Source organism: Marmota monax, unplaced genomic scaffold (assembly GCF_021218885.2).
Source record: "Marmota monax isolate L192 unplaced genomic scaffold, Marmota_monax_Labrador192_F-V1.1 WCK01_AAM20220418_F8-fsc00078, whole genome shotgun sequence".
NCBI classification, from domain to species: Eukaryota; Metazoa; Chordata; class Mammalia; order Rodentia; family Sciuridae; genus Marmota; species Marmota monax.
Window position 1 is genome coordinate 257718 of NW_026694865.1, and position 27981 is coordinate 285698.

Consider the following 27981-nt stretch of genomic DNA (forward strand, 5'->3'; position numbering starts at 1 on the left):
TTTACTTTATTATGCACCAAGATAACTTGAAAGATTTGCCAAACATCCTGCTAAAATTGAGACCAAGGTGAGGTTAGCTCAAGGGGATTTTGAAGGACCTTAATTCAACTGAGAGATGGAACCGACTGAACCAGGAGGGTGGTGTTCAGTCTTTCCTGCACAGTAGAATTACCTGGGGGAGGTTTAAGGAAATACATGTGAAATTGCAGTCCTGGGAGGTGGTACACGTGCCCAGTGTTTAAACATCTCAGGTGATTCTGACACACAGCCAAGGTGCCGAACTTGGGTCAACTAACAGGCTTGAGTTCTTTTTATCAAGGGTGTGTCTTGTTCCCCATTGGCCCAGTTGCCCAGAGAGCACCCAGGTCAACATCTGACAAGTCAACTCCCTCTGAAAGGCTCCATTCTTCTTTTTGGAGGCGGGTGGTATTGGAAATAATGTGGATAGAGCATGAATAAGGTCGGAGAAAACACATGTTACCAAAGCAGATCTTTTAACCAGTTTATTGTATTTTTACAATAAAAATAAATTAGTCATACACAAAAATAGTTGTCATTTTTGCTGAAGAGAAAAACAGACTGCATTTACTCATATAATTCACCTTCTACTCACCACCTTCTTACATAATAATTTAACACTATAAAGGAACATGGAATTGATGGGAGCATTTAGCGAGCTTCTTGCTCTGAGTCATGTGGTTCACAGGACATCCCCGAGGAACTGGCCCCAGCAGGGACTGTGGAGGTGTCATCAGAAATGAGGAGGCTACCACATCCTGCCAGGCGACCCTTCTCCTTCCCAGCTCTGACCAGTCCTCCTGAGCAACAGATGCTGGTGAGCCTAACAGAGAAGGCAACAAAGAAAGAACGAGAAGGACAAGACACATGTCCTTCTCCAAATGTTGGGGGATGAGGAGAGAGCAGATTATATGAGGAAATATAATATTTAAGACAGAAAATCCGGTTCAGGTACAATACCAGGGGTAAAAGTCCCTTGAACGAGTCAAAAAGTGGAGCAGTTTATACTTGACCTTAAACCCCAAGGAGTTTGGCTAATCAGTATACTAAACAATTGTAAAAAATGGACTTAGAATCTCTTAGGCATTATTGTGTGCAACATTCCAGGGAACTGGGTTAGTATGATCAAATGATCTTACACAAAATGTGGATGGCATATGTAAATAAATACCTATTAGGTCCCTTTAAAATTAACATACTCTAAATAATAGAACTATTTTGATGTAGTGACTCATTCTGCACATAGAGTTCAGAATACATATTTCCTATAAACATTTTGTATTTACAAAGAACAAAATAATAAGTTATAACAAATTATATCCTTCTGTCAAACTGGATGGCGGGGAGCTGGGGGTCAAGGCATGTGGGAGTTAGTTTGTGTAACAGAATGGGTTTCCTCTCACTGAGGTGAGGGACTCATTGTCCGGAAGATGCTGAGAAGGTTGGCTGGAAGTTTCCACCATCTCGTGGTCATTTTTCCATGGCATGATGGGAGTTGGATAGGACCAGGAATGGGGGACAGATGGTTCAGGGTGGACAGAATTACTTTGCACCAGCAAAGGTGCAAGAAATCAGAGGAGGTAAGAGAATTCTGTTAGGTAAAGGAGCCCAGCCAGGAGGAGGCTCAGCCTCCATCAACATGTGTGATCCCAGAGAGGCAGCTAGGGTCACAGCATGCCGGCACACTCCTCTGTGGCACAGGACCAGATGAGGCAACGCTGACCATGTTGTTAACGATGCTCTGAGATACAAGGCCACAACCAGCTCAGGGGAGCGGTGTACTGGCGAGCTTGAAATGGCTGACAGGGTGGCAAAAGTCAGGAAGGGGAAGTATGTAGGCAGTGCACTTGCCATCCCAGAACAGATGGATTAGAGAAAACTGTGCTTCTTACAGAATCACCAAAGCTCAGACCTGAAAATGACCTTGAACATCATGGTGCCCAGCCAGATGTCTGAATCCCTCTCCTGCAGCCCAACACATGGCCATTTGGCCTCTGCTGATACCTCCATGACGGGTCAGTCACCACCTTTCCTAGAATCCCTCTGCCTTCAGCAGGATCCAACTTGTGGACAGTTGGTTTTCCTGCAAGAGTTAAAATCTGGCTTCCTGCAACTTGTACCTCCTTGTCCTAAGATGACTTTCCTGGTGCCTGAGTCTCTGCTCCAGGCTGCACATTCTCAGGAGGTCCTTTCTGCTGTTTCTGATCATCTGCACTCTTCACTTGGACTGGACATTCTCATCTGAATGTTACACGTGATCAACAGTCTTCCTAAAGCATGGCTCCAATGATCACAGACAAAACGGGGTTTGACCCTTGTCCATGTTTTCTCCTTGCATAGTCTAAATGTATTTTAAGTTTTGTTTATTTTTTTGGTGGCTTCCTCCTGCTTTCTCAATACACTGAGCTGAGTTACCTGAAACTCTTACATCTCTTGCACCTGTTACTTGTGTAGTTAAAAAAAAAATCCAAATGTAAACCTTTATGTTGCTTCCTACTGACTTGTGAAGCTTTGGGATTTATTCTAGCTTCCCTGATCTTATTTGATTCAGAACCTGTTACCCAAGCCATTAGCTCCACAATTTCATGTTATCCCCAATTTCTATTGGTAGGGCATCTATTTTCCTAAGTCATATTAAAACATGTCTTGTATGGCAAGGGATCAAATGCTGGTCTCTGCCTTCCAGGCTGATACAATCATTCAGCTTGTCTTACATTTATATTTTCTTCCATATTAGAAATTGATATTTCAACTCTAAAATAGGTGTATTAATGAAAAAAAAAAGACAGTTGCTTAGGAAGGCTGGCTTGAGTTTGAGATTCTCCTGCTTCAGCCTCCTGAGTCACGGGATTATAGGCATGAGCCACCATGCTCAGTAATAGTGGCCTGGAAAGGCAATATCTAGATTTCTCTCTCTGCCTTACAGCTCCATGAAAATAAGCCAGGCTGGTGTCCCTTTTACTCCTTTATAAAGCCACACTTTCTAAAACAAAAAGTGCTGAACCTAAACATTTTGAGAATAAGTGGAAGGACAAAGAAAAAACAATATCCAATGAACTCTGGGCCAGAGAAGTGAGACAAAAGGACAGATAGGGCAGTTCTGAGCATGCCTGCCATACAGTGGCTCTTGTGACTCCCAAGAGCTGAAAGGAGTCTCCCTCACTGCGGTTTCTCACCAGCTGACAGCTATGGCTTAATGAAGGGAACTGATGCCCTCTAGTGGCCGGGCTGACAAGGTGTCTTGTTAGTGTTATTATGAGGTCCCTTTTCTGTGGCAAGAACTCCAGGTGGTGGTGAGAATGTGGAGGATGGATAGGTCGGGTTGGCTTCTACCTAGGGCAGCAAGAGGCACCATTTCCTTTTCTGATAGTGAAAGAAACAAAGCAAACTACTTTTGTTGGAAGTTTTGCTTTTTTTGCGAGAAAAACATATCATAGCTTTAGTTTATCTAATTAAAAAACTCAGATCATGAAATGGGGCAATCCAATGCACAGAAAAAAAACCTGTTAAGATAAAAATTTCAATACCACATTATGGCAAGGTAGGAAAAATGGAGAGACCTGAGAAGGAGATGGCAGATAATAAAAGGAGAGGGTGAAAAAAATGGGGACAGAGGAAGCAGACAGAGCCCGCTGGAGGGAGAGGGTCATCCCAAGGTGGGCTTTTCTCAGACTTCCTCCCAGGAAAGTGGTCTGAAAACACCCAACAGTCTGACTGCATGGGTTGTGCGATGGAGAAGGGCATTTGGACACCCGAATAATTGGCTTTCTAAGACAAAAATGTCAACAAACCCTCTGTTATAATCTACAACCTTCCAAAGACTAACAAACTCCAAGAACATCTCAGTTGTTTGTTGTAAGAATAAAAAGACCCCTTGCTGAGGTGCCCTTTTTCCTGGAAGACATGTCCCTTTGTTCCTACCTGGCCATTATTGTGAGAGGATCATAGTCCTTTGAAGGAACCGTTAGGTAACATTCAGGATCACAGGACGCTATTTCATGTCAAAGGGACAAAGCCATGTTGACCTCACCTGGTCATGAGATTCCTGAGTTGGAAGGACCAGCATGTGCCCCTTCCTTCTACTTGATAGAGAAGTCCCTTTGGGAACAGAGAGACCATGGGGTGTGGTGTCCCATGCCTCTGTTGGGCAGCTTTGATGGCTGGAACATTTTCCCTCACTGGAGCTAAAAGTCAGCCTTCCTCTCTTCCATTCTGTCCTGACTCCAGCATGTAAAGAAAACCTCTTCCAGACAATCTTTCAAATGACCAGCTTGTTTAGCGATATCTGGAAGCAGCTGCATTATAGAAAAAACTTCCCTGTGACAAGAAGAAAAAGCAAGTGGCAAGAGGGAAACAGAAGGCACTGGACAGAAACTGTCCATATATGTGGCTTCTCACATCTCTTTTTGTTTGGTCAGCAGGGCAGGCTGGGCTTCTGCTGGGCTGTGGACCTGCAGGAGTCACATGAGCATCAGGGGAGATGGAGATGCTGTGGGAAGTGGTGCCTGTGCTCTCCAGGAAGAGGAGCTGGGAGGGACCCTCAGAAGGCCCAAGGCTTGTGGGAATCCTAGTGGCATGTGCTGGGCCAGGCTGGTGATATCACCTCCCAAAGCTGCAAATAATCATCAAGTTGGCAGAGTTCCGGGTAAAAGAGCTCATGGGAGAAACTCAGTTGCTAAAAATACAGGCTTGCTTTACAAGAGTAACATGCCCAGGGCCAAAAATAAGAGACATTTTCTATAAGTTTACAGTTATTTAGCTTGATACCTTTCTTAATGGATAAAAGAAAAGAAAATGTTGCTCTTAAGTGGTTTTTCAGTTGGTTCATCTTTCAATATGTGCTACACCTTGCTGCAGGCGTGACGCCTCTGGGACTACATAGTTGGATAAAGTGAGTCAGGAAATATGGGAGGGGCTTTACAGCTCCTTTTCCCAGGCTGGCTGCACAGGTAAGGGTCTTCCTGGTCAAGTCTGGGAGGAGGTAAGGATTGGGAGTCATGTGATTTAGATGTTTTTTGGGGGACCTACCCGCTCGACTTTCTACTAGGTGGTGAAGAGCACGGGAGAGATGGCTGAGGAAGGCAGGAGCCCAGAGCCCAGAGCCCAGAGCTGTGGGCCTTGGGAATCTGCTTTGCCACATGGAAGGCCCATGGGCAGAGGGACTTGTCAACTTGAAATGGAGCCAGAATCCCAGGCAATCACCTGGTTCTCCCTCTAGCTTTCTTGTCTCATGGGACAGTTCTGCTGAGGGTGGAGTTCAGCCAAACCTGCAGAGTCCTGTCACTAGGGCCTGTGACTTTGTGGGGAAAATGGAAACAGAAATCTGAATCCTGGGGATGAGGACTTGACCTCCAGGTGGAGGAAAGAATTCAATTTGTTGCTGGTGGAAATTTCAGGCTTTTGGTTAGAAATGAAGCTGCATCCTTCACACCTAAGACCTCTATAGTGGTAGAGGTGCGGTTGGGTAAGGGTCATGTGCAGGCGATTGGAACAGGCACTCAGTTCTGCCACGGAATGGCAGGTCAATGACCTGAGCTGAGCCTCAGATATTTCCTTGTCAATAAAGTGGGACGATTATTTATCCCCTGCTTCCCATTCTGGGACGTTGTGACGACTAATGAACTAATATCTGTGAATACGCCTGCTAAACAATGAAGCACTACATTAATGTGAGATATCTGTGTCATAAGGCAGCAGAACAGTCTAATGTCTTTGAGAATGAAAACAGGCACAGCCAGGCTGAGGTGACAGAGGGTGCACAGGTCTCAGCAAGGCTTGGCGGGTCTTTGGGACGGAGCGCTGCCTCTGACTGTCCAAGGATACTAATTTTGGAAGGCCAGTCACACCAGGGATGAGGCAGTGCTTGGTTAGTGGCCTGTCTGCTTATGTGCAAAGCACCAGGGCAGGAGTTGGGCTGAGAGCTATGGAGTTTCCCATGGCTTGGTTTTCAGAGAGCACCGTTAGCAGATGCCAGGTCTCAAGGGAGGTGTCATCAGTGTATGACGATGATTAAAGGACCCACTGTGGCTTTCTAACATCCAGGGCACAAAGCTCCTGGTTACACTTGACCAAAGGCAAGGGTGGTGATGAAGTTGACTGTCAGTGTCCTGGGCCAGGGAGCCAGCCAGGCACATTGCTTACAGCCCCCGGGGAGGGCAGGGATGCTGCCCTGCTGACGAGATGCGATGCGGGATGTTATCTACTCCCCAGGAACCCCGCATGCCTATTGGCCACACGAGTGCAAGAGGCACAGCAGGCGGTCTTGTAGTAGTTGTAGACACAGAGGCGCGCCTGGACCACCACGTTGCAGTTGTAGTACTTGTCCTTGCAGTTCTCATCTGTAGCGGGAGAGAGAACACAAGACTCCTGAGCTCAAGAGGCAGCCTGGTCCAGTGGAAAGAGGAAGGGCTGTGGATGTGGCTTTTCATCCTGTTCCTGCTGTTAATCTTTTTTGTTTTTTAAATAGGACTTTTTGTTGTTGTTGATAGACCTTTATTTTATTTATTTATATATGGTGCTGGGAATCGAACCCAGTGCCTCACACATACCAGGCAAGTCCGATACCGCTGAGCCACAGCCCCAGCCCTATTTTGTTAATCTTGTAGTTCCCTTTTCCCTTAATTGGATTTTACATAATTGGTAAACAACTAAATACTTTTTCCCCATTGAAAAGACACCATAGGCAAAAATAAATGAACAAATTGGAGGGGTAAAACAAAAATTCATATCACATCTTATTAGTTGGAAACCTTTGCCAAATGTGTGTCAGCTGAGTGACGGGCCTTCAGAACAGATGACTTTCTTATGCCAATCATTCCTGATTTTGAAACCTGCATAAGCAATTCCAAGGATCTGGCAATTCAAACTGTTTTTAATTATCCATATCCATGTGCCTGAGACAAGCAGGCAACTTAACATATACAAGTATTCTTTTCAATATTGCATTATAATATGACCTTAATAAAACAACGTGAGGGACAATTTGTGATCCAAATTTAAATTAAGTTTTCAACTCGTAGTATTGCCAATGCAAGTGAACATGTTTGTGTGTGTGCACAAATTAGCCACAGTAATTATATCAAACTTGTTCCTCAGCTTCCTGGCTGGACATTGTGTTTTATACTGATGGTAACACATTCTCCTAAAATGTGTTTTGGATATTTTCTCATGATCTTTCCTATTCTCTTCCTCTCCCTCTTTGTTTTCCCCTTCCTTCCTTCCTTCCTTCCTTCCTTCCTTCCTTCCTTCCTTCCTTCCAACTTGGGCTATGACATCCTAAACAGGAAAACAGCTTTTAACTTATTGTGTTCTCATAACTAGCAATAACATCTAGGATTTTGGGTTTAGCTTATGAAGGCTTTAACCAATTCCAAGCTATATATAGTTTTTTTCCTAGCATTTAATTTTTTAAAAAATTTATAGTTGTATATAGACAAAATACCTTTATTTTATTTATTTATGTGGTGCTGAGGATTGAACCCAGTGCCCCATGCATGCGAGGCAAGTGTTCTACCTCTGAGACATAACCCCAGCCCATTTTTTTTTTCCTAGCATTTTTATAGTGTTTTCTGTTAGGCTCTTTAATCTATTGGGCACTTGTATTTATTTGTATATGGCATGATGTAAGATTTAAGGTGTCTTGTTTAATAAAAAAAAATTGTCTCAATACAATGGAAGTTTCTCCTTTCCTCAATTAACTTTCAACCATTATCCTAGTTAATTTCCCTTGGATAAAAAAGTCTGTTTCAGAATTCTGTGGTGTAACAGTTGGCTGTCTCTGCCAGTAACAGTACTATATAGTTTTAGTTTTTGTAGCTTTATAACATGTATAAATAAATGGAGAAATGCCATGGTTTGAATATGGCTTGTCCCCACCCTGTTGCAGATGTTTAACCCCCAGGATCATAATGGTATCGAGAGGGTGGAAACTTGATCTGGCTATGGTGTTTAGAGATTGGGTCTTGGGAAAGTGATTAGACTTGGAAAAGGTAATTAGGATGGAGTCCCATGAATGAATCCTGGTGGCTTTATAAGAAGAGGCACAGAGACCAGAGATGGTGTGCTCCCTGTCTCTTGCCACGTCGTGATGTCATGTGCTGTCTTGGGACTTTGTTACCAAGAAGACCATCACTCAAACTGAGCCAATGCAGGAGCTCAGCTTTGAGACTCCCAAATGGGATATAAGTAAATCTCTCTCTTTCTCCATCTGGTCCTGGGAATTGAACCCAGGGCCTTAGGCATGACAGCCTACTGATACATTACCATGTTCCCTTTAATGTTACTATGATGATGAGGAGAGTAAATAGGTACCTAGGGACCCTGAAGAATTCTAACAAAGGGGGTTAGAGTTAGTCAGTTTTTCTTCCATGTGACCAAAATACCTGACATGAACTACTTAAAGGAGGAAATGTGTATTTTGGTTCACAGTTTCAGAGGTATCAGTCCATGGTTGGTTGACTCCATTGCTTTGGGTCTGAGGGGAGGAAGAACATCAGAGTGGAAGGGCGTGGTGGAGGAAAGCTGCTCAACTCATGGCAGCTAGGAAACAGAGAGGAAGGAAGGGGTCAGGGACAAGATGTCATCCCCACACCTCCAAAGACCCTCTCCCTCCATCTAGACTTCACCTCCTACAGTTTCCACCACCTCCCATTAGTCCATTCAGATTATGAATTCAACAATGGATTAATCTACAAATGAGGTCAGAATCTTCAGGATCCATTCACTTCTCCAAAACTCCACCTCTGAACAGTGATGCACTGGGGTCCAAGTGTTTAACACATGAGCCTTTGGGGGACATTCCAGATCCAGACCTTAATAGGGCGTTATGATGTAGATATGAGGTATCCCCCAATAAGTTCACATGACAGGCAAAGTAGGAACGTTCAGAGGTGAGATAATCAGATTATGAGAGCTGTGCCAATCAGTGAATTAATCTATTTGATTGATTGATAAACTGAATGAATTATTGGGTGGTAATTGTAGGCAGGTGGGGCATGGCTGGAGGAAGTAGGTCATTGGGGGGGGGGGTGCCCTTGGGATGATATATTTGTCCCTGGCTCCTTGCTCTGTTTCCTGGCTGCCATGAGCTGAGAAGCTTTCTGCCTCCATGCTCTTTGGCCATGATGTTCTGTCAGCTGACCATGGAAAAAACTCTGAAACCGAGAGTCCCAAGTAAACTTTTCCTCCTCTAAATTGTTCTTATCAGGCATTTTGATCACAGCAGTGAAAAGCTGAATCATCATCATCATCATCATCATCTGAATAATAAAAGCTCAGCACATTTCTATTCTGGAGCCAGTCCTGGCAAGCCTGGCAACATATTCTGAGTAGACTGTGGGGGTGGGGGTTGGGGGCATCCAGTATGCCTCTGGAGCTGCATCTTCACCCACCTCACACCTTCTTTTGCCCAGTAGATATGTAAGTTACCTTCCTTAGTTTTCTCACTGTAATTCAGTTCTACAAGGATTGGGACCATTCCTCATGAACACACCCCAGGGAACCTGACCCAATTTCTAGGTTATAGGTTGGGTGGGGCCTCCTGAATTGCAGGGCTGTCGTTCCCTGCAGGACTCCAGCCATGTGGTGGCTAACTCTCCCACTGGGATCTCTTCATTCTTGATTTGAGATTCTGGACTGTGCCATGCAGACATCGGGTTGGACTCTCCATCACTGTCTCTATCTGTTCTTGAATCTCCCCTTCCTCCATTCTCAACCAAGCTGCTGTGAGGTCTCAGCATTCCTCTTTATGGACAAGCAATACTGATTTGCATATACAATTAAAAGTTGGAAATTTTACTACTTTGACATTAAGAAGAAAGAACTAAATCTTTGGATGCACTATAAAGTTAATGAATTCACACTAATGTTTTTCTTTTGGCTGGGATAGCCATTCATGCTGTGAATAGTTATCTTAAACCCTTTAACTTATAATGTCAAGAGTATTTTGACCCCTGAATTCCATGACTGTATGAGGTCATAGACACACCTACATCAGTTTGGCATTTTCAGAATTTAAGAAAGATGAATATTTTCTCTCTCTCTCTTTTTTTTTTTTTTTTTTTGCGGGGAGTGTGGTGGTACTAGGGATTGAACTCAGGAACACTCAGCCACTGAGCACATCCCCAGCCCTATTTTGTATTTTATTTAAAGACAGGGTCTCACTGAGTTGTTTAGCACCTCACCATTGCTGAGGCTGGCTTTGAACTTTCGATCCTCCTGTCTCAGCCTCCCGAGCCGCTGGGATTACAGGTGTGTGCCACCATACCTGGCTGAACATTTTCTCTAAGACAGGAACTTAGGGGACTTACCAACTTCAGGGACACAGTCCTGGGGGTTACAAGATTCTCTCTCTTCTGGTTTCAACTGAGGGTCACAGAGATTACTTAGGGTCATATCATCTGACAGACACCTCACTTCCCGGACCCGGAAGCCACCCTGGCAGCTCTTGGAGCACTGCATGGCAACAAAGAGGAAATGTCAGTCTATTAGGTCCACACACTGGAGAGGGAAGATACTGGGAAAGTTCAAACATTTCCAAAATGGAGACAGAATATTAAAGCAAACTCCCATGCACCTATCACCCAGAGCGCAACTCATGCCGTGTCCTATCTATGCCCCTCTCACTTCTACTCCTCATACTGTTTTGAAGCAAATATAGGCATCATATCACTTCTTCCATAATATTTTGGTTTATAGCTCTAAATGACAAGGACCCTTAAAAATTATAATACCATTGTTACACCTAAAAACTAAAAGTTCCTTCTCATCAAATATATATTCAGTGTTCCTATTTTTACTTGCCTTATGAATCTCACAGGTTTTATAAGCACTTGCTTTTCCTTACATTCTAGGATTCATATCAGGTCTGCACATGGCAATTAGTTGATGTCTTTTTTGACTCTTAATCCACAAGTTTCTTTTCCAGTGGCTTTTCCCACTGGTACTTCAAACATTTTTGGGTACAAGAACTGAGTAAGTTTTCTGTGGAATTCTGAAAGAATGGATTTTGCTGAATGGATTTTACATGTTCCTCTGTTCTCTGTATTTCCATCCATTGAATTGGGTCTAGAAGAGGCCTCAACAGGTGCAGGATTGATTGAGAGTTGTATGGCTCTCTCTCTCCTGGGGATGTTAGCAGCCACTGACATGTAATGCCCAGATCCTTAGATCATTTGGGGCTGAAACATGATACTGTAGTTCTCTTATTTCTTCTTTTTTTTTTAATATTTATTTTTTAGTTTTCGGTGGACACAACATCTTTATTTTTTTATTTTTATGTGGTGCTGAGGATCGAACCCAGCGCCCTGCGCATGCCAGGCAAGCGCGATACCGCTTGAGCCACATCTCAGCCCCTCTCTCATTTCTTCTTAAGAATCCCTTCCCCAGATTTACTTTGTGCTTACCCAGTGATATAATTAAAAGAAAAAAAAAAGTAAATGCTTGATTCTTTCTCTTTATCACTTTTCAGAATAATGAGGTGATTCTATAACATCCTGTAATGGTGATCTATTAGTTTGTTTCGTTTTTTAAAAACTATTTATTTGTTGGTTTTTTTTGCTTTTGCTTTTTTCCTGTAGTGCAGGGGATCAAACCAGGGCCTTGTGTGTGCTAGGCAAGTGCTGTCTCTACCACTGTGCTCATCCTCTAGCTCTTACTTTTTTTAAAAATTGCTATAAAACTATTACAAATTGATGGATTTAAACATATATAATGTGTTTCATTGAGTTAATTGTACTTATTATTCTTACCAATGCTCAAACCATCCATCAGTGTCTAGCCGAAGACTGTAAAAGTTGCCTTCTAAGTCTTTTGGATATGAATTCAGCTGTTTTTGAGAATGGCTGATGAAAAGCTCATATCTGCTGTCTCAGATCTGGAATCAGCCGTTCCTTTAAGAATCCCTGGTCCCCCCTTCTGGCAAGAGTATTTCAAAACTGTAATTTGGATATCAGGAGTGCCCTTTGCACTGTATTTGTCACTGTTCCTAGGCTCTTTCGGTGGAGGAAATGAGAAACTAGAAAACACTCTTTAAAGATGTATTAATTTATAAGTTATAATATTAGTACCTTACTTTTTTTCTTTGTTTATTTATTTTTATGTTGTGCTGAGGATCAAACCCAGTACCTCACATGTCAAGGCAAGCACTCTACCACTGAGCCAGAACCCCAGCCCAGTACCTTACTTCTAAATTATAATATAGTACCTTTAGCAACATTCTTTAATCCAATCAGCTACTGTTCCTCTGCAGCAGTGTTTCTCAGAATGCAGACCAAGATTGACTGCATCCTGCTTATTAAAAATACAGTCTTTGTCCAGGATGGGCCCAAAGTTGGTCTTTTCAAACAAGATCCCCAGATGATTCTTATGCACACTGAAATAGTCACTGCCCTACAATTTAGAAGTCAAGATCATCCAAGCTTCAGGTTCACCCCCACTGAGCAGGGCTACTTCCAGTAGCAGCTACTTAGAGTAGATTGCCACAGAGAGTCTAGAATCCACTTTTCAACTGAGCCCAGCCTGGCCCAGAGGTGACTCTGGGGGGCCAGCAGGGGAACACTGTATTAAAACAATCTCTACCGAGAGCACCGTGACTTACCATGCTCCATTCTGTGCTAAACCATTTAGCTCCACAAGGCTGGAGGTGGCACGATTGTTGGCTGGGGGGTCTCTCCAGGAAGGAGCATTCGTAGGGGTCCAGCACTTCAAAAGTGTCTGCGTTCTTCCTCACACAAATCACCTCCCTCTGCTGTGTCCCACTCCCACACCCGATGGAACACTGGAGAAAGCAACAGAGGAAGATGGTGCCATGTGAGAGAAAGGGAACAAGAACTACTGTCCATCAAGGGACAGCACCCACTCTGCCACCAAGTCAGTGAGAAGAACCCAAGGGAACCTGAAGATGTTTTTGGAGGAGAAGCTACATGTGGATTCCAATTTTCCTAACAGTTCTGCTCTGGAACGCAGAGTCAGTGCCCTTGGGTTGGCATCACTCAAGGTCCCTGATACCACATTGTCTTCTGTGCTGGGACTGAATAGTTTCTCTTACCCTAAAGGAACTTGCCAGCCAGTTAATTTGGCTGTTTCTATCCAGTCGACTCTGACACCTCTCAGAGGTCCTAAAACAATGAGCTGACATTTTTGTTTTATCTTTTAGATTCTTAGAGGGTGGATAGCATGAATGAATTAACCTCCCAGAGCCTGCACACCTGTGGAAGAAGGGCGACATTAAAATTCTTTGAACACATAAAATGAGGAGAAGACCCCAGACATGGGGCAATGTCCCCTATGGCCATTCCTCCCTTCCCAACAGGCAGGCCCCAAATCCTGCTCCCTTCCTCTCTGTTCAGCCTGGGCCACTGAGTCCAACTGAACTGTGTGACAGCTGTGATCTGACACTATGATTTCACAGAGGTCTCTTCCATTGCTTGTTTTGATGGATATATTTAGAGTCCCATAAACAGTCACCTCTGAATTATTTGGGAATTTAGATCCTAGGTGCTTTGTTACCAAAAAAGATTTAAAAAATCTGGTTAAAAGTTGCCTCACCCAAGACTCTAGCTCTGAGCACCCTGGCCTGGGCGTGGGGACCCTTTGGGGTGGGACAGAGTCTCTTGGCACTTAGCCACCCTGGTCTCTCAGCTAAGAACTCTGAGTACCTAGCCTTGCCCTGGGTTTTGGTAGGTCTGGGGGGTGAGTCCGGGGGTGGGCAGGCAGGGGAGTTACCCCAGCCTGTACTTTTCAAGTTCTTGTCATGTCTCTGCTGACCCCCATCCCTTGGTTCACCTGAGAGGGACACTGGGCCTGGAACTTCAGAGAAAGGGATGAGGAAGGTGCTGGCTTGACATGCTCCCCACCCCCTCATATCCAGCTTGCAGGGCTTGGTCTCCCCGGGACTCAGTTCTGACAGCAAAGTTTACTTGGCTTGATGCAAGATTCTAAGTGGGATCTCCACCCATCCGTTCCTCTCTCCAATTACAGATGCACGAAATGTGCCTCAGAGGACACACCCGTGGCATCATTTAGAGACTGAGCTACTTCTGTTTGCATCAGGGCTGCAGAGAGTGCTCTGGGTATTGCTTACAAACCCCGATCTATCTCTTTCTTGGGAGTACCTTGTACCTCTTCTCTTGCTGGGGGAGGGCTCATAACAATGTCCCCTGGCCCCTAAGACCTGAAAGAGGAAGCCACAGCAGCACTGTGGGAGGGTCCCCAACATGTTGCCTGTGTTTCTGTTTCTGGTCAGCAAGTCCTGGGATGCAGGCTCCACCAGGACCCCAAGAGATTCACAGAGAGATCTCCTGCCTGCCTCTTGTGCCCTGGGGAGCCGAGGGCCCTGGCTTGGCTATGCTGTCTGCCAACCCTGGAGGTAGCAGGGATTAGAGAGATGGCAGGGAGTCACAGCAGAGGTGAGGCAGCCAGGTTTGGTGGCAGAGGCCAGGAGTGGTGCATATGTGCTGATCTACCTTGGCACAGCGGCAGGCCTGGCCCCCGCTGGAGAATGCTTTGTGGGACTGGGTCAGTGCCGAGGGCCAGAGGAGACGGGCCAGGGCCTGGGCCTCAGAGGACACTGAAGGACATGGGGTTACTGCCCAAGGATAGGTCCATCTTAGCCCATGGATACCAGAGCCTGGGGCCCCTGTCACTTTGGGTCACCCAGGGTGGTGCTTCTGGCTTGCAATCCTACGGCAGAGACCTTTCCCTGGCCAGTCTGTTCCTCCTCCTCTGCTGGTGAGCTTGGGCCTGAGGCTCAGCCTCTCTGGGCTGGGGCAGGGGCAAACATGTGAAACAGCTGTCAGAAAAAATTAATAAAAATGGAAACAGAATATTTATTAAAGGTTCCCCATGTCTCAAGCAATGAGTAACTCCCCATATGTGTAGCATCTTATAAAACCTGTTGTTAACAGCATGAGGAGGTTGGTGCTATCCTTATATTCAGATGAGGAAACAGGCTCAGAGGGGTTAAATTACCTGCAGTCAGAAAACTAGTGAGAAGGGGAGCCGGAATAAGTTATCAATGTATCTGACTCTGACACTCACCAGAGTAGGCAATGGAAGTAGTTGAGTCCTCTTTTTTGTCTGAAATTTTCTGTAATTTTATGGATTATAAGAATATTAAAGAGAAATGGAAAACATTTTTCCATGCTGTTTACATAAAAACTATGTTTTGAGATTTCGGGTTGACATATTTTCTTGTTGTATTTTCACTTGCTATTATCTCACACATACTTTTTATATCCTTTAATGATCATTGTCATTGGTACACAATATTTTACTGAGTCTGACATCCCATAATATCCCTAGCCATCCTGCTGTCATGAACATCTCTGTTGAAAAAGCCTTTTTTTCTTCTGTTAATTATTTCCTTAAAGCAAATCCCCAGGAGTAGGGTGACTGGGTGAAGGCAAATGAACATTTTTATGGGTCTTGACTTTTATTGCCAAATTGCTTTCCAAAGGGCTTGTATCAATTTACAAGGACAAGGCAGTCCATTTTTTTTTCAAGGTCTGTTTTTAAAGCTACTTAAAAGAAATAAAATTCTATATGGAGCCAGAGGTCCTGATAATGTGTAAATCATGAGCATCAGCCAAAATGTCCTTGGAGAACCAGCCAGCCCTGGGAGCCAAATGCTAAGTGGTCCAAGAACTCGGATACCGAGGGGAATCACAGCAGGGCAATCAGAGGGAATGACCTGCTACGTTTTCTCAGGGGGATCACCTTCAAAGTTGGAACAGTGAGGAAAGAATTGATTCATCCATCAAGTTACTTTTTTTAAAAGTATTCAATATTCTCCGTTCTTTATAATGTACAACTCCAACTTGTAAAACTTTCAGCTCTGACACTGAGTGCAGACAAAGCTGGCCTAATTAACAGTAACAATACCAGAGCAGCAGCAGCTGCAACTCCCTGTGTTTATAACTCCTAAGGCGAGGCCATTGCCATTATTTTATAGATAAGGAAACCGTGCCAGGCCATAGCTCCCTGAGAGCAGGGATGTTTGTTTTGCTTCCTGATGTAGCCTAAGTGTTGAAATGAGCACACAGTAGATGCTTAATTAAAACTTTTGGTGCATGAGGCACAAAAGCCCAAGTAGCTTCTCCAGAGTCACGGGAGCCACTGCACAGCTGGGATTCAACGCAGGGACACCTGCCACAAAGTCCTGGTTCCTAAGCCCTCTGGATGCTGCCTCTTGCACGGGACAGACAGACACACCCAGTTCTGGCCACTCACCTGACTCCAGCTCCCAGTGAACCACTCCACCTTGCCAGTGCAGGGCCCATTGTCACACGGGGTGGCCTCCGCTGGCCGGTTGTTCCCGCAGCCCTCCAAGGGCAGGCTGCTGACGTGGTTGGTCATGCACACCACTGAGCGAGTCCTCACTCCAGCCCCACACTCGGCTGAGCACTGTGAGACAGGAGGAGGGCAGGTGAGAGAGGTGGTACCCCAGGCTCAGAAGCCCCTTCCAACTGATGCCAATGAGGGAGGAACACCTCATTTCCCTACCAAGTTCTTTCTGTAGATACACCTGACCACTTCCCATGCACAGCCTGCCCCATTACAGTAGCCTCCCCTTATCTACTGTTTTGCTTTCTACAGTTTTGGTTACCAACAGTCAACTGTAGTCTGAAAATATTAAATAAAAAGTTCCAGAAACAAGTCACATATTTTAAGTGTCCCCAGTCTGCTCCTTCTTTTAGACTAATGTTTCATCACTCCATCCCATACACTTCACGCTGCAGAGCCAGGGTGGTCACGATTCCCTGACTACAGGACATGCTGTTCCCTCTGCCTGGAATGCTCTTCCCTTCCCCAGGACCCATCAGACCCCTTTAGGCTCAAATATTATCATCTCTGGGGAAACTCCCTTGATCATCGATTCAATGCACTCTTTCTAGCATCAGAATCCTATGGCACTCTGTAGTCTGCCTTCTTCTACTGTGTTATGGTCACTTGTGTCCTATTTCTTTATTTTTTTTCTTTATAGAAATAATCTTGGCAAGGAAAAGGGACTATTGAATCATCCTTAATTCCTTCTCATATCACTGCCTTGTCCATGGATGAATCCATGAATATCAGCTGAATAAATGAACACGGACTTGGGTCCCCTCCCTCGCTCATTTTCTTAACACTTTCAGTCCTGTAAGTGGTCATTTATAGCATGACCAAAGTCCATCTAAAGGTTTCTAGGTCTTCTTTTATTTTTATTTTTGGGTGTTGGTGCTTGAACACAGGGGTGCTTTACCATTGAGCTACATCCCCAGCCCGATTAATTTTTTTTTTATTTTGAGACAGGGTCTCATTAAGTTGCTGTGGGTCTTACTAAGTTGCTGAGGCTGGCCTTAAACTTGCAATCCTCTTGTGTCAGCCTCTGAAGTTGCTGGGTCTACAGGTGTGTGCCCAGCTAGGTCTGCTTTTAAAGACAGAGTTAAAGTTTGGTTTCTACCAATTACCACTTAAAATTTTGTTGTGTATATTTAAGGTACACAACATAATGTTATGGGACACAGAGATAATAGAAAGATTACTATAGTGAAGCAAATTAACATACCCACCATCTCACATAGTTACTCCCCTTTTTATGGCCATAGCAGCCAAAACCTACTCATTTCGCATGAACAAATTTATTACCTATAGTCCTCCTGTTGCACATGAAAGCTCTAGATTTTTTTCATCCTATGTATCTGCTACTTCACATCCTCTGACTACAGCTCTCCATTTCCTTTGCCATTCACCCTTAGTAATCACTATTTTGAGGAACGAAAAATAAATCCTCACAACCTCATTTCATTATCAAAATGTCCATTTCCATTTTTTGTATACTGCCGTCTATTTTCATAAAACCACACCTCAGGTGAACAGTCAAACATTTACATGACTTCTGCTGAATTGGACCTGCCTCCTTTTGAATGAACTCCCTTCTGGAGAAAAGGGTTTGCAGAGGGCCAGAGCATGCCACCCAGAATATGCTGCTTCAGTGTACTAATTCTTTTGAGCTGAAGGCAATTGAGAAATAGGAGAAGCAAGAAGGGCTTTCTGTTCTTTCCTTTTCTTCCTAAAAGCAGGGCATGAATTTCCAATGAGAAAGGTGCCTTCCCAGTACTAGGAAAAAGAGAACATTTTTATCACTCGAGATAGGGAGTTGGCTCTGAGATGAGTCTGCATAAACTTAGTAAAATAATCTTTAACTTCCATTACATTCCCCCTTATACTTCTTTCTCACTATCTTAGAACTTACTCAAAGCTCAACCCTTTCCCCTTGTCTAGTTACTTCTCCACAATTTACTGCTCTTTGTTAAAGTGGTATGTGAACCCTTGAGTCTAGACACTTCTTTGGAGTTTTTGCTTCTTTTGTATGAAGTTCCTTGTGCCACAAATATACTAACATCAAATAAAATTTGTATATCTTCCTCCTGTTAATATTTTGTAAGTTAAATTCATAGGCTGCAGCCAGAAAATCTAAGAGGGTAGAGGATAAGTTTTCCCTCCTTTACATTTACATACACATTTTATGACTTTTGCTCTTTTTGCATCATTATTAGAAATCTTACACAATGCAATAGTTCCTTAGGTTAAGAAAATTTTTTGTTACAATAATCGGAATAGTCTAGACTGGAGGGATTTTTGTTTCAGTCATGTATGATCTGGTCTTCTTCCTAACTTGAAAATTCAAGGTATTTATACTCTCTTGTAAAGAATACAAAAATCAAATCTCAATGATCTCTGTGTTTAAAACCCTAAAGAGGGGGCTGGGGGTTGTGGCTCAGTGGTACAGCACTTGCCTAGCCATGGGAGGCACTGGGTTCGATCCTCAGCACCACATAAATAAATAAATAAAGTTATAAAAATATATTTAAAAAACCCTAAATATATTTCTTCCCACATAATTTACATCTGACTAGCTAACTCAATTTTCTGCTCTCTAAATCTAGAATGCACAGGCATCTGGGAAAATTTCTCCATATTCCCAGGTGGCTTGATTTAAAAGAAGACCGTTAAGGATGAATGAGAGGACACACTGAGGAGACCTGTAGAGAAGCTTTGCTTTATTACATCAATGGCAGTGAAAAGCACAACTTTAAATTTGAAGAGCCTATTCAGGGCCTGGTCCAAGAATCCTACTGGCAGAAATTAGGGGCAGGGGAGTCCCTCTCAGCAGCAGAGACTCATCCTCAAAGTAAGGCACCAAGACACATCCATTTGTTTTCTCTGGTCTGTCCCTCTTTTTTAAAATTGTTCATTTTTTTTTTTTGCAATACTAAGTATTAAACTCAGGGTTTATTAGGTGTTAGGAAGTGCTCTACCACTAAGCTACAACCTCAATCCTTTTTATTTTATTTTGACACAAGGTTTTGCTAAGTTAGCCTTAAACTTGCAATCCTCCTGCCTCAGCCTCCTGGGTAGCTAGGATTATAGGTGTGCACCACTGTGCCTAGCTCTGTTTTTTTCCTTTTGAGCTCAATGAATCAGAGGGTGTGTCTTGGTCATGTGTGGTATGCAAGACGTGCTCAATACATGATTATTCTCAATAATGAAAAATTGCTAAGTTTAGACTGAAGCTTAGCAGGGTGGATTTTTATATAAAGCAACTATTCAAATGTGGAATACTGCCATCAGGTGGTCAGTCCTTCATGGAGACTGACTCTTGTAAGGCCAACGGGTGCCTCAAAGGTCCGGTGTAGACATGGAGCCTATGAAGGATGAAGCAGCCTACAGAAAACTCCCCACTGTGCCAGCCTCTCCTTGGTCATGATTTCCAATGCATTAATCCTTAATGCTCACCTGGCAATGTTACAGATGAGAAAACCGAGAAAAGCTCAGAGACTCAGCAGCTGCTCAAGGTCAAATAAGAAGTAAGTGGTAGTCAGCTGTGGTGGTGCACACCTGTAATCTCAGCAATTTGAGAGGCTGAGGGAGGATGATTGCAAGTTGAGGCCAGCCTCAGCAATTTAGCAAGGCCCCAAGCAACTCAGTGAGACCTTGTCTCAAAGTCAAAAATATAAAGGTCTGGGAATGTGGCTCAGTGGTTAAGCACCTCTGGGTTCAATGCCCAGTACAAAAAAGAAGAAGAAGAAGAAAAAAAGCAGTGGCCACAGAGATGATTCCAAAGGCAACGAGCTGTCCTTAAACCCAACAGCATCCTCCTACCACTCAGCCACTCAGCTATTCTAAAGTTCCAAAGAAAGAATGGACGTTTAGGGATAAGATTATATTCTAGAGGTAGACAAAGCAAAATTTATTTTACTTACATCCTAGCTCCAAACTTACATGTCTTAAAACATCTCCATAAAAACCAAAAAAGTTCTCTAAATAGAAGAATAAAGGGCCCATTCTTTGCTCTATTTTAATTGTAAGATAGAGGCTAGATGCAGCAAATACTTATGTTAAAATAAATAGCAAATTGACATTAAGGGGAAATTTAGAAGTTGTTATTGAAGGGGAAATAGCTGATGTAGAAATCCTTGGAAAATTTATGTGTAGAAGTTTACTACACTAAATAAATAGGGGAGACACACAGAGGAATGAACCACGGCAGGTTTTTTTTTCTATCTACATAGTTGTTTTATTTCTGTATCTATTGCAATCTGAGTCCAGTGCCTTTTTCAGAGTGGGGCAAATACAGAGAGATACAATTAAAAAAGTATAATAATTCATCAAAGTAAACTGATTAGTAAAATGCTCCTAGTTTGTTGGGGAGATGATAAATTGAAATAATTTTTATGGAGATAAGTTTGTCAAAATCTATTGAGTTCATATTATGCATCCATAACGTTTGGTCCAATAATTCTACTTCCTAGACACGTTTTAGGGGAATAAGAAAAGGCACATATAAAGAGGGATACATAAGAATATTCACTGAAAATACTTTTGAAGGTCCAATTTAAAATAGTAGAAAATTAGAAAAAAACTCAAACATTTAGAAATGGGGGACTGGTTCAATTACAGTAGCTATACAATAGCTTATTTTTTACTAAAAACCATGCATTAAAGACTTTTAATACTATAGAAATGTTTACAACATGTAAGTGAAAAAAGCAGGTTATCAAATTATGCCTGCATTATGACTTATATCCTTAAAATATCTAAAAGTAGTATAACCCCTATGTGCAGAGTATGTTTGAGAAGCAAAAAAAAATTTAGAAAGTGTGGCTAAATAATCTCAAATTATTATCTTTTAGTGAAGAGATTTTGGGCCTAGTTTTCTGAATTTTTCATATTTTTTATAATAGTGTATTACTTTTTGACTAGAAAAAATGAACATTCTTCAAAAATAATCCTCCATATGAAAATGAAACCCAGTATCATTCTTCTCATCTATTTTCTTACACAATATATCAAGTTTACTATGAATGCAAATAGATTCTGGGGTGGCTAGAAACCCAGAAATGAAATCACTGAAGGATTAATGGAAGGAACTAGGAATTTTTAGTCTGGAGAAGTGGAAGGGCTCTCCAAATGGCCACAGGCTGCCGTGCAAGCAGGGTCACTCAGATTCTGTAAAGGACAAGTGGGCGCCGGCAGCTCTTTGGAAACCTCCCGAACCCTTGAGCTGTATGAGAAAACAGATGAGCGAGTCTGGACACGGGGAGAATTTCTGACCAAGGAATCAGACAAGAAACTGAGTGACCTTGGTAGGAAGGCTGCAGAGCATCCGCGTGCTGGCAGGGAGCTGACCAAAACGACCGCCAACACCTCCCAGCACAGCACTGCCAGTTAATATTTGGGTTGGGAGGCTTGGAAAGGGGGCGATATGCAGGCAGAATTGGGATGAGCTCCTCTGGACTCAGCAGTCTGAGTTGGTGGATGCCTTTCCGTGTGTTTCCCTGTGGGTGCAGCCTCCCAGGTGGCTAAGCTGGGGCCCCTTACTGTCTACCCCTGAGACCCAGGGCCCAGTTAGCTCCTCCCAAGAGCTCAATGTTTACACCAAAGGCTCTCTATCTGGGGGCATCCTGGGGCTAAGAGGCAGCAGTTGTGTGCCGCCAGGAGCCCTGAATCCACCAGATGACAAACCTCTGCATGACAGTCTCCAGGACCATCTCTGAGGGTGGGCCCAAGGCTGCATTCACAGGTTGTCCTTTCTTTCTGAATAACAAATCACTGATGTGGATTATGTGGTGAAGAGAGGGACAGAATTAAATGACCCTTCTCATCTCCTTCCCCCTTGCCTTTTCCCCACCCCAACGTATACTCTTTAATTTTGCTTAGTGTTTTTCCTTCAAAAATAAAAATAAAAACTTATTTTTTATTGTTATGTATATTTGTACATAAGACTTGCCATCGTGACCATTTTTAAACTCCCTTCAGTGGCACTAGGTGCACTTCCTGTGTGGCCCTCACCACCCATCTCCAGAATCTCTTCCTTGTATAAACCCTATTTTTGTCTGTGACAGATAAACTCAGTCTAATACTGGTTTTCCTTGAATATAGGTCACTGCTGGACTCACAGTGAACTTTATATGCCTTTGAGTTTTTCATGGACACCTGACACTTAGGAGGCTGAGGGAACCAGGCTACTGGAGAGAGGGACAGGGTCTAAAATGTTTTTAGTTATTAAAAAGCAGGGGAGGTGCTACCTTTTGCTGAATGTCTGTTATTTGCCAGACACTCACAAAACATAAAAGGTGTGATGTAATTATTCCCTATAATTAGTATTTCATTATTTAATCATACACAGTGCTAAGGAGAGTTAAGTTCATTTTTTTCTCACACCCACTTCTCAGTCTTAAAGTTTCAGTCCTCAGATGAAGAGACAGAGCATATAATAATCAATCTCTGGTCCTTTTTTTTCAAAGTCAGAAATCAGCCTTGGGACTCTGAGCTGGTGATTTGTCTTTGCGTGGTTTGGGGATATCCTGTGACATACAGCTCCTGCCCACTAGCTTAGTGGCTTGGCCTGAGGCTGTCTGCCACTGACACACTCACCCTTTCACTCCACTCGGTGAGGAACCAGCTCTTTGCACAGGGTCCCATGTCACAGTTCTCGATGTCATTTGGCCGGAGCTTCATGTTGCATTCCTCATCATCGACCACATCCCCAATGTTGCTCACACACTTCACATCTCGGGTCCTCTGTCCCACTCCACAGGGCACTGAGCACTAAAACACAGTAAGCTTACATCAGTGGCATGTGTCCTCACTCTTCTGTCACCCATGTCCTGAATGGATAACTGTGGTGAGGTCCCCAGTGTTGCTAGGTCCCCCTGGGGGAGGATCTTAGTCCTAGAAAACTTCACGACTCCTTTCTTTAAGACCTTCTTAGAGGAAATCTTGCCTACTTTATTCTGATGGCTCTCAGTTTTTCCATCTATAAAATGGGAGAATTGGCTGTGCTAGTTTGTCTACCTCACTCCACCATGATACATGGGTCAGGTGAGGTCAACAGGCACAGGGCTCCCATGGGCTCACCCATGAAGTTGGCTGTGGGTGATGCACACCAGCCTGAACTCTACTGAGCTCTTGGTACATCCCAGGACCTGCAAACACAGCTAACCAGCACCCTGGGGATGGGTTTCCTCCTGGGGAGCTGAGGGTTATCTTGTCTCAGGTCCTGGTGGGAGGAGGTGGGAGGGTGGTGGTGGGTCCTGGAGATGGGGGTCTGCAGCAGGCTGCCCTGCCCCATACCGAGGTCCAGTCAGTCCGGATCTGCCACTCGCTGCAGATCTTGAGTTGACAGGTGCTGGTGGTCTCAGGCTTCTCCAGGTGCTGGCAGCGGTAGGGCTGCACAGTTAGGCTTCGGTTGGCGTACACCTGGCGGCACAGAACCTGGCGGTGCTGCATGCCCAAGCCACAGGTTTTGCTGCATTCAGACCACTCCCCGATGTCCCAGCTGGCTCCAAAAAGAGGTGGGGTGGGCCGGGGGGAGAGAGAGAGAGAGAGAGACTTCAGAGGGAAGCGTGAGCCCAGCCCATTCATAATCATCAGAATCCCTGGGGGACCCTCCTCCTGGATCATTGGTTGCAAGTCTGACTAAGGTCATCTGACTCATAACGGAAGCAAATTTTGTTTGACACGCTATTTACCAGTGACCAGGGCCCAGATTCTATATGAAGTTATAGAATACTGAGAAGGTACAAAGGATTTCTATCTAGTAAACAAGGTAAAACAGAACCCAACCACTCCAAAGGGGACTTTAATTACGCTGGGGAACATAACCTGGTTTAGAACTAAGAGACCTCCCTCCAGCAGCCCTTCCTTTGCAAGGTCTCCACATCCCTTTTACATATCCTCCTCTGTCCTCTCAACTCAGTGATTAGTTGCATGTGACATCAGCACATGCTCATTATGCATTTGGATGAGAGTATTATTTTTATTACTTCAGAGAATTAGGTTTTGACCTTTTAGGGTCTTTCCCCCGGTTCTTTTAGAAGTGTCTAACCAGTCTAAGACCTCTCTTGAGACAGTTTTTCTGAATTTTCCAGGTCCACTCTCAGTACTTTCTCTCTGTACTCAGCTCCCTGACAGCATTGATGGCACCAGGTTCCCATTCTTTGCTTCCATTTGTTTTCCTTACCAGGCTAAACCCCAGTTGCCCCAATTTCCCAAAGGGTGGGCTTTTTTGCTCAGTGTGCCACTTGCTAAAGGCCAGTAGCTCCCAGGTTTCTCCAGAAAGACAGGTAGGCTTGCTAAACACACCACAAAGCAAGCACAGTCCAAGTCTGGTGTTTGTAAATCCGACTTAGACTAGTTTAATAACTAGATTCTTATCTGCTATTAAGGTCTCATGCACACCAACCAGAAGTGACCCCACAATAGGTGACCTAGACAGAGGCCTCTTACAAGGCTGGGCAAGGGAAGAGATTGCAGGGCTCCTCCTCTGGAGTTGGCTTCATGCTGGAGTCACAGAAGCTCTCTGGAACCTCTTCGTGAGTGTTTCTGTGCACACAGCGGAAAACAGGGTACTGTGATCCTGTAAGGACAAGGAGAGCGCCAAGGTCAGCCTCACACACTTGAAGCTGGGCTCCGGGATGGTGCACAGGTCTTGAGGTGCCAGTAAAAGGAGGACCATCCCCACAGGCTCTCCTTCACCAGTGTGTCGATATGCACTTATTCACAGGACTTTGTTAGTGACTGTGGGCGTGCAAAGGAGAGTCCCACACAGCTCCTGCCTCGCAGAGTTTCTACTCTATTTGTGGACATGGTTTGAATATATTCAAAGGTAGATAAAAGCAATTTTCACAATGGTTTGAAATAACAAAAAAGAACTCACTAGGTTGGGAGTGACTATAGAATGAACACAAATAGTTACTTTCTAAGGTTCTCTGGAAGCATCCAAGAGAAAGTGTCCTGGAGGGGTGAAGCCATGTTTCAGAGAGAAAGGGCTGGGCTTGGGTAGTTTATATGCACCTGTATTGGGGGAGGGGCTGCCCAGGTGGTTAATCTGGAATAAAAGTACCTGCTTGACAAACTGACTTTCTAGACCAGGTACACATGTGTGGCAAGTTGAAGCAAAGCAGGAAGAAGATTCAAGATTCAAGATTCAAGAATAGCTGCTGTCTCCCTTTGTAACATATTTCTATATTACTCTAACAATGTCCGAATCCAGTGGTAATTCTGTTTCAGGTATGTCTGCTTCGCATGAAGACAGTGGGCTACTCAGGGACAGGACTAGTTCTTATTCATCTCAGCAACTCCAGGACCTAGGAAAGTAGCAGGTGCTTATAGAAGCTTATAGAATAAATATTTATAAAAGGTTGTGATAGTTTGGATCTGGAATATGCCCAAAGCCTTGTGTGTTCAAGGTCTGGTACTCAATTGCAGCAATATTTAGAGGTGGGTGTTTGAGACATGATTGGATAGCGAGGGCTCTAACCTAACTGGTGGATTAAACCACTGATGGAGTCATAATTCGATGGTATTATTGGGAGGTAGTGAATACTGGAGGAGGTAAAACCTAGTTGAAAGGAGTAGGTCCTTGGGGGTGTGCCCTTGGGGGCTATATTTTGTGTGTCCCCTGCCCCCCACACCCTGACATAAGCTTCCTGGCTGTCATGAGCTGAGCAGCTTTCCTCTGCCATGCCCTTCTGCCATGATATCCTACTTCACCTCAGGCCCAAAGCAATGGAGCTGGTTGACTGTGGACTGAAACCTCTGAAACCATGAGCCAAAAATAAATCTTTCCACTTTTAAGTTGTTTTTCTCAGGCATTTGTCACAGTGATAAAAACCTGACTAACACAGAGGTATTATACTTGTTTTTGGTATTTTGCTAAAAAAACTGTCTCATGGTTTTGTTTTAGAAACATAGCCAAGTTTCACTGGCTTAGTTAGGATAAAACTATTTTGAACAACAAGCCAGAATTTGATCAGTGAAATTTCCAGCTCTCAATTCAGTTCTGTCTTCCTCTCTGCTGCCACTTGCTGACAGCACTGGGATACTACTAGTGGAATTTTAAGAAGAGAGAATACTGTCTGAATCAAGCTTCTGAGGATGCTTCTTCACAAACAGCTGTCCTCCTCCAGTCCGGGGTGGTGCACAATTCCTGCCGGGAACAACATTATAGTTTATTCTAAAACAACTTATTTCTGTTGCTAAGTTGCCAGGCACTTATATTTTCTGGAGCTATGACTTACATGTCTTGATATGACATCAGCCATGCAAGTGTCTCAGATATCCTTCAAACTGATTTTGTATGACAGATTGAGCCAGAGGATAGGTAGTTCTCATAAGAAATTTGACAGTTTGTAAGACAGTTTTGAATCTGAAGCGATCATTTGTTTAAATGACTCTGGTAGTAAGATTTTACAGTGTAGCTATAACTTGAGACCATTATTTAAAATAACGTTCCAATTAGGCCCAATTATTAGCTCAGTAAAAAGCAGTACTGACTGTAAAATTAATGGGAAGCAAAAACTTTTGAGGAATTAAATTTTGCTCAACTACGTATCTCCTTCCATTAAACAGAAGAGATTTCTAATTAAATTCAACAAACATTAAGCATATTGTGCTGAGTTAAAAAGAAGAACAAGACTTAGCTCCCAGCTTGCAGTGCACCCATTTAGGACCCAGCTATTAAGGGCTTAAGTAAAGATCTTATTTAGCCTATTCCTTTCCCTCTAGACCATGTGGGTTTAACTTTTCCACTTATAAGTTTGTGGACTGGAAAGCAAAAATCACTACCCCAACCACTTGGCACTCACATAGGGGGAAATCTAATATTTTTAGCTAAAAGGATACAGGATACCATAGGAATGCTCTTGCTTGGAAGGATGGGTCCTGCTTGGGGGCGTTTGGCAGGTGGCCACTGCTTGCCTTCCCCCACAATTTTATTGCATTTATGTGCATTGTCCATTGTCCATGGTCCAGCTCCATGGAAATGAACCAAAGAAATGAAATCAGAGGCTCTTTGTTTCTCTAATGGTGAGGAAATACTGGACCTACAATTCTTGACTCCAGCAACTGCAATGGTTTCTTTCTTTAGTTCAATTTTTACATCCACAGAAAGGGAGATTGTCACTCAGAAGGGCACCTGACCACCTCACATTGTCCAAGATTACAATCCAATGATTCCTATCATTGCCCGTAAGCAAGGACAGGGTTTGAGGGCAGGTGCTGGCTAGACTTCGGGCAGAAGAACAAATGTGGGATTGGTTGGTCTGGCTGGTATGTGGAAATGCTGATCAAAATAGAAGTGAGTTATGTCAGAATTGGGAACTGTACCTCAGGTTATTAGTTTATAATTAATGGGGTTAGTGAATTCAAGGGATGGGGTGGAGGTCAGTGAGATATTATGGAGAGATGGATGTAAGATGGATCAAGTAAGAGGTTAATAACTCTAGCACCTGCAGGAATCAACTGAGCCATGCCAGGACTTTGACAGAGGTCCGGGTAGTTGAATATGGGCTACTCTTGGCTACCACCCTAAAAGGCTAATACCATGATTGGCATGCTGCTGCTGAAGCATTTACAAAAAGGAAAATGTAAATGTGGGAGACACAGACATGTGTGGCTGGCTCCTCCAGGGAGGATGGG

At 43.7% G+C, this 27981-nt stretch overlaps 1 protein-coding gene across 2 annotated transcripts in view; it reads right to left on the bottom strand.

Annotated features, from left to right (window-relative positions):
• Positions 1–488: 488 nt before the first annotated feature.
• Thsd4 (thrombospondin type 1 domain containing 4) overlaps positions 489–27981 on the bottom strand; it is a 628562-nt gene continuing 601069 nt past the window's right edge. For both annotated transcript variants that reach the window (XM_046426595.2, XM_046426596.2), the window contains 7 exons: positions 24790–24919; positions 23635–23839; positions 22936–23109; positions 16246–16419; positions 12614–12793; positions 10326–10470; positions 489–6356 (listed from right to left, as the gene is read on the bottom strand). In XM_046426595.2, the coding sequence (XP_046282551.1) occupies positions 6214–6356; positions 10326–10470; positions 12614–12793; positions 16246–16419; positions 22936–23109; positions 23635–23839; positions 24790–24919 (1151 nt within the window). In that variant the 3' untranslated portion in view covers positions 489–6213. The remainder of the gene's footprint in view (positions 6357–10325; positions 10471–12613; positions 12794–16245; positions 16420–22935; positions 23110–23634; positions 23840–24789; positions 24920–27981) is intronic.